Source organism: Symphalangus syndactylus, chromosome 12 (assembly GCF_028878055.3).
Source record: "Symphalangus syndactylus isolate Jambi chromosome 12, NHGRI_mSymSyn1-v2.1_pri, whole genome shotgun sequence".
In the NCBI taxonomy this organism is placed as follows: domain Eukaryota; kingdom Metazoa; phylum Chordata; class Mammalia; order Primates; family Hylobatidae; genus Symphalangus; species Symphalangus syndactylus.
The window spans coordinates 61,809,722-61,825,079 of NC_072441.2; the positions used below are offsets into that span (position 1 = coordinate 61,809,722).

At 47.8% G+C, this 15,358-nt stretch overlaps 1 protein-coding gene across 5 annotated transcripts in view; it reads left to right on the forward strand.

Moving 5' to 3' along the window:
* The window catches only part of ELAPOR1 (endosome-lysosome associated apoptosis and autophagy regulator 1), a 92,323-nt gene that overhangs the window by 60,104 nt on the left and 16,861 nt on the right, over nt 1-15,358 (forward strand). For 3 of the 5 annotated variants that reach the window (XM_063624432.1, XM_063624433.1, XM_063624434.1), the window contains 7 exons: nt 280-360; nt 942-1,047; nt 1,156-1,305; nt 10,597-10,685; nt 13,732-13,909; nt 14,634-14,762; nt 15,160-15,250. In XM_063624432.1, the coding sequence (XP_063480502.1) occupies nt 280-360; nt 942-1,047; nt 1,156-1,305; nt 10,597-10,685; nt 13,732-13,909; nt 14,634-14,762; nt 15,160-15,250 (824 nt within the window). Of the gene's footprint in view, nt 1-279; nt 361-941; nt 1,048-1,155; nt 1,306-10,596; nt 10,686-12,103; nt 13,226-13,731; nt 13,910-14,633; nt 14,763-15,159; nt 15,251-15,358 lie in introns of those variants that run through there. The other 2 variants (XM_063624435.1, XM_063624436.1) reach the window with 2 other exon arrangements.

Genomic DNA, 15,358 nt, shown 5'->3' on the forward strand with positions numbered 1-15,358 from the left:
AAGAATTGTCTGGCAGATTTCTAAGTGTTTTATCCAGCTCAGACATGAAAACAGCACATCTGAGTTACAAGTTGTTTCTTTGGTGCCAATACTCATTTTGTGTGTGTGACTAACTCCTGACCTACTTTGAGGCTCATGTGTTTTGAGCTCAATCCCTAAAGGAAATTGGCAACTCCTCCCATATAAAGAAGGGCCCTCTGGAGGGCTGGTGCAATGTGGGGAAAGGTATCCATTTCCTTAGAAAGCTGAGACTCTGGTCCCAAACTCTTTTTATGTCAGGTTCAGAATGACCAGTGCCAGCCCAATGCAGATGACTCCAGATGGATGAAGACCACAGAGAAAGGATGGGAATTCCACAGTGTGAGTATCACACCAGCCTTCTCCCAGAGATCCCAGAAAAGGGACCCAGGGCCTTTCCTCAGAGAGTGCTTCCTCCCAGTCTGAGCCTCCACCCCGATGTCCCTGGAGGGCAGGAGTGTGATATGAAGATGCTGTAGTTACTGTCCTCTAGCATTGACAGAATATGGGTGTGAGCTGACTTGTCGCTTCTATGGCTTGACTCCAAAGACCAGCAACTTTCCAGCTTTAAGACTGGGTCTTCTGGGGAGGGGGGCTGTCCCCTGCAAAACCACAGAAGAATGAGGGAGTGCCAGTCACCCTATTGTCAGGACCCTCAGGTCTCTTTACTGGTCTCACCATAAGAGATGCTCATGGTATATATGATCCAGGGAGCGATGGGAGGGTTGTAAGAGGAGGCTTAGAAAGAGAGAGGAGCTGTGCTAAGTTGGGAGGAAGGACAGAGCTGAGGAAGAGGAGGAAGAGGGTCAAAAGAAGCATTACCATGCAGTTAGTAAGAGGAGTCGTCCCAACAAGAGGCTACACCAACAGATTGGTGAGCTTTCTCTCTGTGATGAACGAATGCTCCTGTTTGTGGTTTTTAGGTGGAGCTAAATCGAGGCAATAATGGCCTCTATTGGAGAACCACAGCCTTCTCAGTATGGTCCAAAGTATCCAAGCCTGTGCTGGTGAGAAACATCGCCATAACAGGTACTGAGAGCAGGGTTACTGACTTCCTGGGCTGTTGACTTTGCAGTCTCCTGGGGACTCAGTCTCCAGGCTGAATCCTTGCTTTTCTGTGCTCTTCTTCCTCCCTAGGGGTGGCCTACACTTCAGAATGCTTCCCCTGCAAACCCGGCACATATGCAGACAAGCAGGGCTCCTCTTTCTGCAAACTTTGCCCAGCCAACTCTTACTCAAATAAAGGAGAAACTTCTTGCCACCAGTGTGACCCTGACAAATACTCAGGTGATGTTTCTGAGGGTGGGAAGAGTTTGGGGATAGAGAGTACCACCAAAACACACAAGGAGAAACCAGGGAATAGAGCCATCCTTCTGGCCAAGCTGAGGGTGGTAATTCTTAAACCTTTCCTTTCTGGATCCTGGAATACCATTGCCAATCCATATATCCATTAATCACTTTGTCATTTTTTTTTTTTTTTTTTGAGACAGGGTCTCACTTTATTACCCAGGCTGAAATGCCGTGGTGCGATCATGGCTCACTGCAGCCTCAAACTCCCCATCCCAAGCAATCCTCCCGCCTCAACCTCCTGAGTAGCTAAGACTACAGGTGTGCCTCACCACACCCAACTAATTTTTTATTTTTATTGAGACAGGGGTCTTGCTAGTTGCCCAGGCTGGTCTTGAACTCTTGGGCTCAAGTGATCCTCCTGCCTCAGCCTCTCAAGCTGTGAGCCTATAATCCCAGCACTTTGGGAGGTCAAACCGGGAAGATCAATTGGGCCTAGGAGGTTGAAGCTTCAGTGAGCTGTGATTGCACCACTGCACTACAGCCTGGGTGACAGAGTAAGACCCTGTCTCTAAAAAAATAAAATAAAAATAAATCATTCAACAAATATTGAGCCTCTCCTATCTACCAGGCCCTATTCTATGTGCCTGGAATACATCAGTGAACAAAACAGACAAAGGTCCCTGTTTTTATGGGGTTTACATTCAGGGGTGGGGGGAAGAGAGATAATAAACAAAAAGAAATAGATGATACACATATAATAAATTATATAGTATGTGAGATGGTAAAAAGTGCCATGGTGTCTTATGGCAAAAAGAAAAAGCAGCTCAGAGCTAGACGGATTAGGAAAGTGAAGGAAAGGTTGCAATTTTTTTTTTTTTTTTTTGAGACGGAGTCTTGCTCTGTCGCCCAGGCTGGAATGCAGTGGCGCGATCTCAGCTCACTGCAAACTCCGCCTCCCAGGTTCACGCCATTCTCCTGCCTCAGCCTCCCGAGTAGCTGGGACTACAGGCGCCCGCCACTGCACCTGGCTAATTTTTTGTATTTTTAGCAGAGACAGGGTTTCACTGTGTTAGCCAGGATGGTCTTGATCTCCTGACCTCGTGATCCGCCCGCCTCGGCCTCCCAAAGTGCTGGGATTACAGGCGTGTGCCATGGCGCCCGGCCAGGGTTGCAATCTTTTTGTTGCTGTTGTAGAAACAGGGTCTCACTGTGTTGCCCAGGCTGGTCTCAAACTCCTGGCCTCAAAGTGATCCTCCTGCCTTGGCCTTCCAAAGTGCTGGGATTACAGACATGAGACACTGTGCCCAGTCCAATCATTTTTTTTAAGTGGTGAATTTTTATTTTTATTTTTACTTTTTTCTAGACGGAGTTTCACTCTTGTGGCCTAAGTTGTAGTGCTGGAATGCAATGGCGTGATCTGGGCTCACCACAACCTCTGCCTCCCGGGTTCAAGCAATTCTCCTGCCTCAGCCTCCCAAGTAGCTGGGATTACAGGTGTGCACCACCATGCCCAGCTAATTTTGTATTTTTAGTAGCAACGGGGTTTCACCATGTTGGCCAGGCTGGTCTCGAACTCCCAACCTCAGGTGATCTGCCCACCTCGGCCTCCCAAAGTGCTGGGATTACAGATGTGAGCCACGACGCCCAGCCAGTGGTGAAATTTTAAATGAAACATTATATAAGATTATAATATAGGCCAGGGGTGGTGGCTCACACCTGTCATCTCAGCACTTTGGGAGGCCGAGGCAGGTAGATCACTTGAGGTCAGGAGTTCAAGACCAGGCTGGCCAACATGGCAAAACCCCGTCTCTACTAAAAATACAAAAGTTAGCCGGGCGTGGGGGCATGTGCCTGTAATCCCAGCTACTCAGGAGGCTGAGGCTGGAGAATCACTTGAATCAGGAAGGTGGAGGTTGCAGTGAGCAGAGATCATGCCACTGCACTCTAGCCTGGGTGACAGAGCAAGACTCAGTCTCAAAAAAAAAAATATATATATATATATAATATAAACAGTAGATACAGTAGATTTAAAATGTATAAATTTATACATTTTAACATATAACAATTATTATCAGAGTTAATTTCATAAGCCTATATTGATGAACAAAAATATTTTGATAACAAGGTCTAAAGATGCAAATTACAACCTTTTATCAACCCGAGAGCATTCACTGAAGTCAAATCAGGCATTTTGGGAAATCTAGGGTTCCTTGGAACACAATTTGCAAACCACTGCTCTGAGGGAAAGTAAGGGGACAGCAGGAAGCAGCCCGTTTTTATTGTTTGAGGATAGCTTCCTAAAGCATTCCAATTTCAGAAATAGGACGTGGTCATTTGAGGGAGTTCCAGGGGGTATCGAGGCTCTGATGTGAGATGGACAGTGCCAGCAGATGGCTTTCTGCTCAGGCAGTCCAGACATTGGTATGAGGGCCAACCTCCAAGACAGGTTCTAAAACAAACAAGAAGGGAGAGAGAAACAGTCCCATCTTTTCCGCTGGAAACACTCACAACTATTCTACTTTTCCTTTTTTACACAGTTTATATGTAAACCCAGCACAAGGCCCTCTCTCAAACAGACCTGCATATCCCTACAAAGACATGCCAAACTTGACTCTTCCAGAATACAGGGTCAGCGAGAGACTGGGAAAATGCAGGGAGACTCTGATGATAGCCTATGATAGACTGTATGCAGGGAGTGACAGAAGGTCCATGCATTTACAAATATATTCTGAGTACCTGCCAGTTGCCAAGGACTAGCTTGGTGCTAGGGTTAGAGCTGGTGCCTGCCCTCCAGCTTATGTTGAAAAGGAAATGTGGTTATATAAACACCTAAGTGTAGTAACTCTCCATGGTGTTGGAATAGGAGTGCTGGGTGTAGAATGAAGTGGAGGTGGGCCAGGTGTGGTGGCTCACGCCGGTAATTCCAGCACTTTGGGAGGCCGAGGTGGGTGGATCACCTGAGGTCAGACCAGCCTGGCCAATATGGTGAAACCCCAACTCTACTAGAAATACAAAAATTAGCTGGGTGTGGTGGCGCACACCTGTAATCCCAGCTACTTGGGAGGCTGAGGCAGAAGAATCACTTGAACCCGGGAGGCGGAGGCTGCAGTGAGCCAAGATCATGCCACTGCATTCTTCCAATCTGGGTGACAGAATAAGACTTTCTCAAAAAAAAAAAAAAAAGAAAAGAAAAGAATGTAGTGGAGGCAAAAAAGGAAAATGGTTAGTCCTCTCTAGAAAAGGAGGAAAAGTTCCACTTGCTAAGATCTGGAAAGATGAAAGGTTAATTAGTGATTTGGTGGGGGCAGGATGTTTGGGATAGAAGTGTGAGCAAAGGGCCAGGCGCAGTGGCTCACATCTGTAATCCTAGCACTTTGGGAGGCCAAGGCAGGTGGATTGCCTGAGCTCAGGAGTTCGAGACCAGCCTGGGCAACATGGTGAAACCCCATCTCTACTAAAAATACAAAAAATTGGCCAGGCATGGTGGCGGGCGCCTGTAGTCCCAGCTACTCGGGAGGCTGAGGCAGGAGAATTGCTTGAACCTGGGAGGTGGAGGTTGCAGTGAGCTGAGATCATGCCACTGCAATCCAGCCTGGGTGACAGAGTGAGACTCTGTCTCCAAAAAAAAAAAAAAAAGAAGTGTGAGCAAAGGCCAGAAAGCTCAGGAAACTGCAAATAATTCAGCTTGGCTGGAGATTAGGTGGCGAGAAGTTGCATCTAAGGCTGAGAAGCAGGCAGGAAACAGATTATGGAGCAGTCCTTCTGTGCTATTGTAGGGGCAAAAAATTGGGATTTGATCCTATCAGCAGTGGAGGTCATTAAAGAATTTTAAGAGGCCAGGCGCGGCTCACGCCTGTAATCCCAGCACTTTGGGAGGCTGAGGCAGGTGGATCACCTGAGGTCAGGAGTTGGAGACCAGCCTGACCAACCTGGTGAAACCCCGTCTCTACTAGAAATACAAAAATTAGCTGGGTGTGGTGGCACACGCCTGTAATCCCAGCTACTTGGGAGGCTGAGGCAGGAGAATTGCTTGAACCTAGGAGGCAGAGGTTGCAGTGAGCCGAGATCACACCATTGCACTCTAGCCTGGGTGACAAGAGGGAAACTCCATCTCAAAAAAAAAGAATTTTAAATGAGGGAATTCAGCCAGTGCTTTTGAAAGACCACTCTGGCTGCCATGCAGAGGAGGGAGGGAATGCTGGAGGCAGAGGCTGTGGTAGGGAGATTTTGCAGCTGGCATCATTGCTGATGTCCAGGACCTAAACTAAGGTGGAATTAATGTGGGTGGAGATTGGAGAACTCACAGGAGCAATGTGAAGGACAAAAGCCTGACTAAAAGCATCTTTCTCACTGGTCCCTAAAATTTGATCATTAGGTTTAATTTCTTTGTGTTATGTTTAATATTAGTGATCCATTTCCTAAACAGAATAGCATGAAGTTAAAGAGCATGGACTCCAGAACTAAATTACTAGGGTTCAAATCCCTGCTCCACCAATTAGTAGCAGTGCCACCTTGGGCAAATTACTAATCTGTGCCCCCGTTTCTTTGTCTATAAAATGGGAAGGACAGCTGGGCACAGTGGCTATTGCTTGTAGTCTCAGCTACTGGGGAGGCTGAGGCAGGAGGATCGCTCAAACCCAGGACTTAGAAGCTGAGTTAGCCATGATTGTTCCACTGCACTCCAGCCTGGGCATCAGAACAGGACCCCATCTCTTTAAAAAAAAAAAAAGGGAATGACAATAATTATATCTGCCTCATAGTGTTATTGTGAGGATTGGTTAATACAGGTAAAGGATTTAGAAAGGGGCCTGGCATATAGTAAGCACTAATTTTATTAATTCATACCTTAAGCCCTGTCCCAACACTCCTTTTTTAATATGAAAATACTCAGGCCAGCACTATGGCTCACACCTGTAATCCTAATACTTTGGGAGGCCGAGGCAGGAGGAGTGCTTGAGGCCAGGAGTTTGAGACCAGTCTGGGTAATAGAGCAAGACTCCTGTCTCTACAAAAATATAAAAATTAGCCAGGTGTGGTGGCACACACCTGTAGTCCCAGCTACTCAGAAGGCTGAGGTGGGAGGATCGCCTGAACCTGGGAGGTAGAGGCTGTAGTGAGCTGATTGCGCCACTGAACTCCAGCCTGGGTGACAGAGTGAGGCCCTGTCTCTAAAAAAAAGAAAAGAATAGAAAATATTCCTGCTACAGGTAACACTCATAAGTCACGTGTATAGTACTCTCCAACTGACAAAACATGATCTCATTTATTACCTATAGCATAGTGAGGGAGTGATTTCTGCATTTACCGAGGAAGAAAGAGAAGCTCAGCGACACTGAGGAGTTTCACAAAAGCATGAGCTGCTGTCTGACCTGGGCCTGTGTCCATTCAGTACTAAAACCCTCAGGAGAAATGTTTTACTTTGATAAAACAGATCCCAGTGAGAACATTGTACTCCTGGAGGTGGGGTGCATGGTGGGGGGATATTGAAAGAAGGAGGCAGGTGCAGAAAGAGGAGTTGGAGCCCCTGAGATAAGCTTTATCTTCTTACAGTTTTGCCCAGGGCCAATCCTACTTAAGTCACTTTTCACTCCCTCAACCAAACACAGAGGCCCATCTTCCAAACTTGACTGGCATCCAACTTAAACACTTTGATGAAACCCAAGCTGGGAAAGGAGGTTGATCTCAGCATTTTGGTTAATCATTTATTAAAACCACCTTAACAGGGATCAGTGTGTAAACAGCTGAGCCATTTTTGCTAAAACCCAGAGCTAGGATGTCAGGTTGGGCAAATATTTGACAAGCAGAGAAAGGTCTTGGTGTAGAATGCATTTTCTAACACATAACTTGTACTTTGCTAGACCTGGGAATTGGCACCTCCCCACGTTTTCAGCCTCTCTCCCCACATTTTTCCTGGCCAAGTCAGTCAAAAGCAGGAGTCCATGGGTCCGTCTGTGCTGAATTGGGCCTCCTGCTTGGTAACCAAGTAAATGAGCTGAGAAGACCCCAACTGTTTCTCAGCCAGTAGTTCCCTCCTGTCCAGCCTAATAAGACAGAGACAGAAGAGGTATGAAGATGTGCGGTTGAGGGAACTTTCCAGCTCAGGCCAACAAGACTGCAATTAGGAGATTATCTGATCTACGAACCCATGTGGTGCCTGGAGAAAAAGAAGGAAATCAGTTGAGAAATAAGCCCTTAACTGAAAGGGAGGGAAAGAGACCTTTAATCCTTATTCACTCTCCTGTGACTACTCCCAAATAAAAATAATTCCTGGCTGGGCATGGTGGCTCACGCCCATAATCCTAGCACTTTGGGAGGCCAAGGCAGGCAGATCACGAGGTCAGGAGTTCGAGACCAGGCTGACCAACATGGTGAAATCCCATCTCTACTAAAAATACAAAAATTAGCTGGGTGTGATGGCACACACCTGTAATCCCAGCTACTCAGGAGGCTGAGGCAGGAGAATCGCTTGAACCCGAGAGGTGGAGGTTGTAGTGAGCTGAGGTGTCACCACTGCACTCCAGCCTGGGCAACAGAGTGAGACTCTGTCTCAAATAATAATAATAATAATAATAATTCCCAAACATGCAGGTAATAATAGTTACTGCTATCTAGTGAGTATCTACTTACAATTTGCCAGGTATGTACTGGCTTCAGCAAGGTATATATTATTAGTGCTGTTCTACAGATGAGAAGGCTGAGGCTCAGAGAGGTTAAGTAACTTGCCTAAAGTGACACAGCTGCTAAATGATGAAGCAGGATCCAAACTCATATCCGTCTAGCTTAAAATCTCATTCCAGGCTGGGAGCGGTGGCTCACACCTGTAATCCCAGCACTTTGGGAGGCCAAGGCAGGTGGATCACAAGGTCAGGAGATCGAGACCATCCTGGCTAACAAGGTGAAACCCTGTCTCTACTAAAAATACAAAAAATTAGCCAGGCGTGGTGGCGGGTGCCTGTCGTCCCAGCTACTTGGAAGGCTGAGGCAGGAGAATGGCGTGAACCCGGGAGGCGGAGCTTGCAGTGAGCCAAGATTGTGCCACTGCACTCCAGCCTGGGCAACAGAGCGAGACTCCATCTCAAAAAAAAAAAAAAATCTCATTCCACTACACCATACTGCCTGCCAGGTAATATAAAGAGAGAGAAGGTCTTACCATTATTCAGTGCTTATCTGCAGGTGACACAGTAGTCATATTCGAAGTAGTGGTGGCAGTAGTAACAGTATTGTAATGTGCACCTCATAAAGCAGTTGTTTTTATTCTGGAAGAAGTAAATTCCCTAGAAAACTTTCAAAAAATTTTTATTTGTATGAATTATGCATATTTTTCTAGGTAGAGAGAAATATCTCTTTTTTTCAAATTTTCAAAAGAGTTTTTAAAATCAAAAAAAGTTAAACCCACTGCTTTAAAGAGAGAGTCAAATACAATGGCTCATGCCTGTAATCCCAGCACTTTGGGAGGCTGAGGTGGGAGGATTGCCTGAAGCCAGGAGCTCAAGACCTGCTTGGGCAACATAGCGAGACTCTGTCTCTACCAAAAAAAAAAAAAGAGAGAGAGAGAGAAAAAAAGAAAACAAACCCATATGATGAAATAATGAAAAAAATAAAAAATGAAAAATGAATAGAGATTCATAGAAGTAGTTCTCGCTATCCAGAGGTTCACAGGGTTAAAGCAGAGCTAACACAGACAGGAGGAGAACATGCAGAGAGCAGAAGAAAACTGATAGTTCACGTTTTTCTTTTTCTTTCTTTCTTTCTTTTCCTTCCTTCCTTCCTTCCTTCCTTCCTTCCTTCCTTCCTTCCTTCCTTCCTTTCCTCCCTCCCTCCTTCCTTCCTTCTTTCCTTCCTTCTCTCCTTCCTTCCCTCCTTCCTTCCTTTCTAACAGAGTCTCTCTCCATTTCCCAGGCTAGAATCCAATGGCATGATCATGGCTTTCTCTGCAGCCTCAACCTCCTGGGCTCAAGGGATTCTCCTGCCTCAGCATCAAGTAGCTGGGACTATAGGCCTGCACCACCATGCCTGGCTAATTTTTGTATGTTTTGTAGAGACAGGGTTTGCCATGTTGCCCAGGCTGGTCTTGAACTCCTGGGCTCAAGAGATCCTAAAGTGCTGGGATTACAGGCATGAGCCACCATGCCCAGCAGTTAACATTTTTCATTAGGTATAAATCAAGAGTTAAAGATAGTGTTGGGCCGGTGCGGGAGGTGGGAGGATCGCTTGAGCCCAGGAGTTCCAGGCTGCAGTGAATTAAGATTGCACCACTGCAGTTCAGCCTCAGCAACAGAACAAGATTCTGTCTCTAAAAAAATAACAATAATAAAATAATAATAAAGAGGCTGGGCACGGTGGCTCATACCTGTAATCCCAGCACTTTGGGAGGCCGAGGAGGGCAGATCACCTGAGGTCGGGAGTTCGAGACCAGCCTGACCAACATGGAGAAACCCCATTTATACTAAAAATACAAAATTAGACAGGCATGGTGGCTCATGCCTGTAATTCCAGCTACTCAGAAAGCTGAGGCAGGAGAATCGCTTGAACCCGGGAGGTGGAGGTTGCAGTGAGCCAAGATCATGCTATTGCACTTCAGCCTGGGCAACAAGAGTGAAACTCCATCTTAATAATAATAATAATAATAAAGATAGTGTTGGGATACTTGGGTTGAGGCAAGTGGGAAGAACCTTATGTGTTAGGTTCACATAACAAGGAAATTACAAACCTGATTTGTGTAGAACGGTTGCATGAAGAAAAGGAAATTTCCAAGGTGGAAGGCCTTCATTCTAGGAATATATTAGAACATTCATAGAAAGGCTTGGAATGAGTATGAAAGCAAAGTCATGTTTTACTTCAACACCTCAGGAGTAGAAAAACCACACCCAGAATCAAGACGCTAAGGCACCTGGAAGATGGTGAACTTTCTGAACCTCCCCAGGTTTCAGGGAACTTGGGTTGGCGGTGGTTAACCTGCAAGAGGCTGTTTCCATCTGCCCTCCTTGCTGGTCCTTTGGCCAGGCCACTTCTCCATCCCTTGCCCCATGGGGCGGAGGAAGGGGAGAGGCCAACAGTGGTTTCTCATCAACACCCAGAAGAGGTGCAAAGGGAAGCCTGAGCAGGGTTGGGGAACTGGAAATGACACTATTGAGACAAGGGGAAGGGTGAGTGTGCAGGATTTTCTACTTCCGGCGATATTTGTGTGGCGATGCACCCAGGGGCTTGGGAGTCACAAGGCCACAAAGAGGCCAGGAGCTCAGCTTTCTTATGTAACTCCAAATATTTCTTCTTGCTTTGGCAATTTAGAGAAAGGATCCCCTTCCTGTAACGTGCGCCCAGCTTGCACAGACAAAGATTATTTCTACACACACACAGCCTGCGATGCCAACGGAGAGGTGGGTAGTACAGTCTTGGAGCCCCTTAGCCCCAGATGGACTGTCTCCCACTCCCTGAGCTTTGCCACCATTTGGAGCTTCAGTGGTCAATGACATTGGCACTAGTTAAAACCCCATAGAACTTTGTGGTGACCCTAGGGCTAGGTGGGGTCGGGGGCAAAACGAGACCTCTTCATTCATTTTCCGGTCAGAAACTGTTTTTGCGGCATCTGTTTCACTGTTTATGCACATATGTTCTGTTTCAAAAACCCACTGCATTCTCTCTTGCTTGGTTCCTTCTATTTGCCGAGCCACTCCGGGCAGAGCCTGCCTGTCCGTACACAATGTCCTCCCGGGGCTCTTCAGGCTCGCCCCCTCGGCGCTGCTTTTGTGGGCTGGCACGGGGAATGGATTCGTGCCTATGGTCTGACTTGTTCCGTTTCTGCTGCTTCTCTTTCCTCCAAGCTTTCTGTTTCAGAAAAGAACTTTCCCTCCTAATCTACACTGTCACTGAGTCAACAAGCACTTTTTGAGGCTGACTGATGTGTCAGGCCTGGCACTACAGGCTGGGGAGTCAGAGACAACTGAAACGAGCTCCTGCCCCCAGATTGCTCACAGTCCTGTATGGGAGGCTGGAGAGAGGAGAAAAACGGGCCCAGTCAAGGCAACCAGAGGGATGTGCAGGGAACTGGGGGAGCCCAGAAGAGGAGCGACCAGGACTTGGGGTGGGGGCGGCAGAGAAAGCCTCTCAGAGGAGGCCATTTGTTCAACAGTCAACAAATATTTATCGAGGAGCAACTCTGTGCCAGGCACGGTGCTAGGTGCTAGGTATGCATCACTTAACAAAACTGAGGGAACATTAGCCCTTACGGAGCTTAGGTCTTGTTGGGGAGGGAGTGGAGAGGGAGATAATAGACAACAAATGGGTATATAATATAGCAAATGGTAGTAAGTTGTAGGAAGGAAACAAATAAATCAGGATTAGAAGAGAGAGAATGAAGGATGGTGGTGCCGCTATTTTAGAAGGGTAGGGATGTCCTCTCTGAGGAGGTGACATTTGAGCAGAGACCTGAAGGAGATGGGGGAGGAGCCGTGGAGCTTTCCAGGCAGCAGACACAGCAGGAGAGGAGGCGGCAGCTGGGCCCGGTGGGTGGAGAAACAGTGTAAGTGAGCAGGGAAGGGCTTGAGGGCGCACGGAGAAGGATCTGGCTGAGCTGTCTGTATCCCTAAGCTAGAGATTCTCAAGGGGATAGAACTAGGAGTTGGGCATTCTGCACTCAGCACTAAGCATGATGCTTGGCTCTTAGGGTGCATAAACATTTGCTGGCTGGGCGGCTGGCTGAATTCTCCCTTTCCTAACTAAGCATGGGTTAAAGTCTGGTCCTTAACAATGAATATTTTGCACAGTCATCTCTTACCAACACCACCTCCCCCACATATTTGGGGCATCATCCCCTTCCCCAGCAGCCAAGAGAGAATGGCTGTGTCTTGTCAATTGCACCTTAGACTCTGTTCTGTGGTGTCTGGTATTCTGTATGACCTTGTGAACATTATTTTCATTTTCTTGGTCTCAGCCAACTCACTAATAAAAGGTGGACAATTAATCCTGCTGCTCTTCTCCCTCCTGTTCATAACATGTGACTGAATGTGGCTCTCTTTCCTCCCTTCTGCCCCATTCTCTTCCCTCCCTGGGCTCACAGCAGGGCCTTCTGGGTCGGTAGTGTGCTTGCTGCCTGCAAGCCCAGGTGTCTGCCTTGGCCTGACCACTGCCGGGGCCTTTAGATGCTGGGTCAGACCAAAGCTTGTGTTCCCACCTTGCAGCACAGCCAAGGCCCAGCTCAGAGGAGGAGCACTGAAGCGTGTGCTTTCAGCAGTGTGCATGAACATGCATTCCCCAGCTGTTCCTTGCAGACTTCTGCTTTGTGCCTCATTCCTGCACTGGTTCTGCTCAGTCTGGTGATTGAGTTTGTCTTCTGAACAGTATTTTAAAATCAAGGGAGACACCTCGAGCTGGCTCCTATGATTACATTTCTGACGTTGGCTGTGCCTCAGTTGTTTCTCAGGGACCAGGATGGCCCATCCATTGGGGCCACTGAATGTGCTGCTCCAAGAGCTGGCCCGAGACAGTTTGCCAGCTCCTGGGACCCTCCTCTCCCTGAGACTCACACGAGGCAGGTGAGGTTCAAGCCTGGGGCTCTGGCTGTCGCAGCCCTTCGCAGGAAGGAGGGCCGAACTGAGCAGGGGAAGGAGGAGCCCAGGGCTCCCCATCAGTTAAGGCAGTCTGTGTCCCTCCTTAAGGACTTATTTCTAATCTTGAAAAATATGGACAGAGGCCTTATTCATCCTTCTTTTCATATGTATGGTATCTGCACAGATCATGTTCATCAACCCCTCAGTGCAACCCATAAGGGCACCTTTTTGTCTGTGACTCGATCTGAGGGCCACATGGGAAGAATGGAGCTGCCCACCTTCACCCCTGACTCAGCCGGGGTCTCCTGCGGGTCATCTCCACTTCTGTACCCAATGCAGGGGCCATGTTTCATTCATCTCTGAGACACCAGGTCTGGCACACAGATGCATTAGGATTTACCCAATAAATAAAAGAGCAAAGAATGCACCACTCAAAAAATAAGTGGGGACATCTCAGCCACCCCCTCAGTCCCCAGGGGGCATCTGAGCCACCTCCACCCTTGTGCCTTTCTGTGTTCTGGGATTTTCACCAGCTGCTTTTCCTGTGACCTTGGTAGCAATAAGATTCTACAGTGGAATCGGAGCTTTCTCTAAGACAACTGGTCCCACATTCTCTGTCATAAAGTCTTCATTAGAGCTATTCCTTGTCACCCAGGCAACATTCATTTGGCAGATAGTGATTGAACACAACCATAAGTCAGGCACTGGGCTAGGTGCTTGGGATACATCCGTGAGCAACACAAAGTTCCCCACCCCAGAGGAGCTCTGACCTGGCCCAGAATCTGGATCTCTGCCCCCAGCCCCTATCCTCAAGGTAGAGTCCCAAAGATGTCCTAAATCTCACACAGGCTGAGTTGTGCTTAATCCATTTCTGCAGACACAGCTCATGTACAAATGGGCCAAGCCGAAAATCTGTAGCGAGGACCTTGAGGGGGCAGTGAAGCTGCCTGCCTCTGGTGTGAAGACCCACTGCCCACCCTGCAACCCAGGCTTCTTCAAAACCAACAACAGCACCTGCCAGCCCTGCCCATATGGTTCCTACTCCAATGGCTCAGGTAACCTCCTCACCACCCCACTCCCTGCAGCACATCCATCCGCACATCGACTGTGTGGGTGGGCTGCGTGGGCAGTAAGAGTGGCCAGCTGAATGCAGACTCTGCCCTTCCAAGGGAGGCAGTAAGGTAATAAGGACCAGGCCACCTCTGAGGACTAAATTCAGGAGAAGAGAGGTCAGGGCTGGCCTCGTCTGCAGGTCAGAGTCAGACTTGAGGCTGCCTTCCTTCCTCCTTGCTCCAACTGCAAATGTGACTCAGGACTGAAGGTGCCCAATCCTCAAAGCAGGGCTTCCAGCATATGGCAGAGATGCTGACCAGGCTTAAGGGGCTGGGATGACCAGCTCCACACAACCAAAACCTGTAAGCCATGCTGCCTTGGGAGAATTTGTGTACCTGTCAATATGAATGCATTTAATGATAATATGACAATAATATGAACTACATGTATCAGACTAGAAGGTACATTTAAGTTTTGAAATGAAAATTGGGGTGGGCAAATAGGATGGTTGGCATATTGGAATGAAGGCTCAGTGTTTACATCTTGAGTTAGTTAAATACATTGTCAGAATGTTTTTGAGTCAACTTGATACAACTTCCTGCAGCAGTACTCAGCAGCCAGGTGTGTGGGCTGCCCGCTACTGTTGCGACTTGTCTGTGTGGCAGCAGCTCCAGTCAGAGTGACTGCAGCCTTCCCGCTGAATGCATGGATCTTGTGGTTCCCCAGATTGTACCCGCTGCCCTGCAGGGACTGAACCTGCCGTGGGATTTGAATACAAATGGTGGAACACACTGCCCACAAACATGGAAACGACCGTTCTCAGTGGGATCAACTTCGAGTACAAGGGCATGACAGGTAATTGCCTCTCCCTGTGCCATGAGCTGTCAGCTCCCTGCACAACCTCAGTTCTTCCAACTTCACATTTCTTCATAATAGTGATGTCTGAGAAAAATAAGCTAACCATGTCATGCATTCCCTTGAAAGTTCCACTCCTCATGGACATATGTTCTGCCAAGACAGCTTTAGAGGAAGGAACAGAGCTAGAAACATGAGCATGCACTTCAAAGGTCTTGCTCTGAGAGCTTCAGGGTTTTTGACCAAAGTGGCAGGATAAGTAACATGGTTCATGTTCAGTGGCGGTTCTGGGCGCCTCAAAAGATGGTGTCAAACCTCCCTTCCAGAGTGTCATCTGGGTGCACATTTGCCTTGCACCCAAGAGCACAAGGCATTAACTCTCCTCTTTCCTTTTCAGGCTGGGAGGTGGCTGGTGATCACATTTACACAGCTGCTGGAGCCTCAGACAATGACTTCATGATTCTCACTCTAGTTGTGCCAGGATTTAGGTGAGGAATCCAAAGCCCAGGGGAGTCCAGGCCAGCTTGGCCATATCCGAATCCCACGTATTTTGGAATATTGTAGAGGAGAGGGCTTCCGGGGTTGTGTTTCATTTC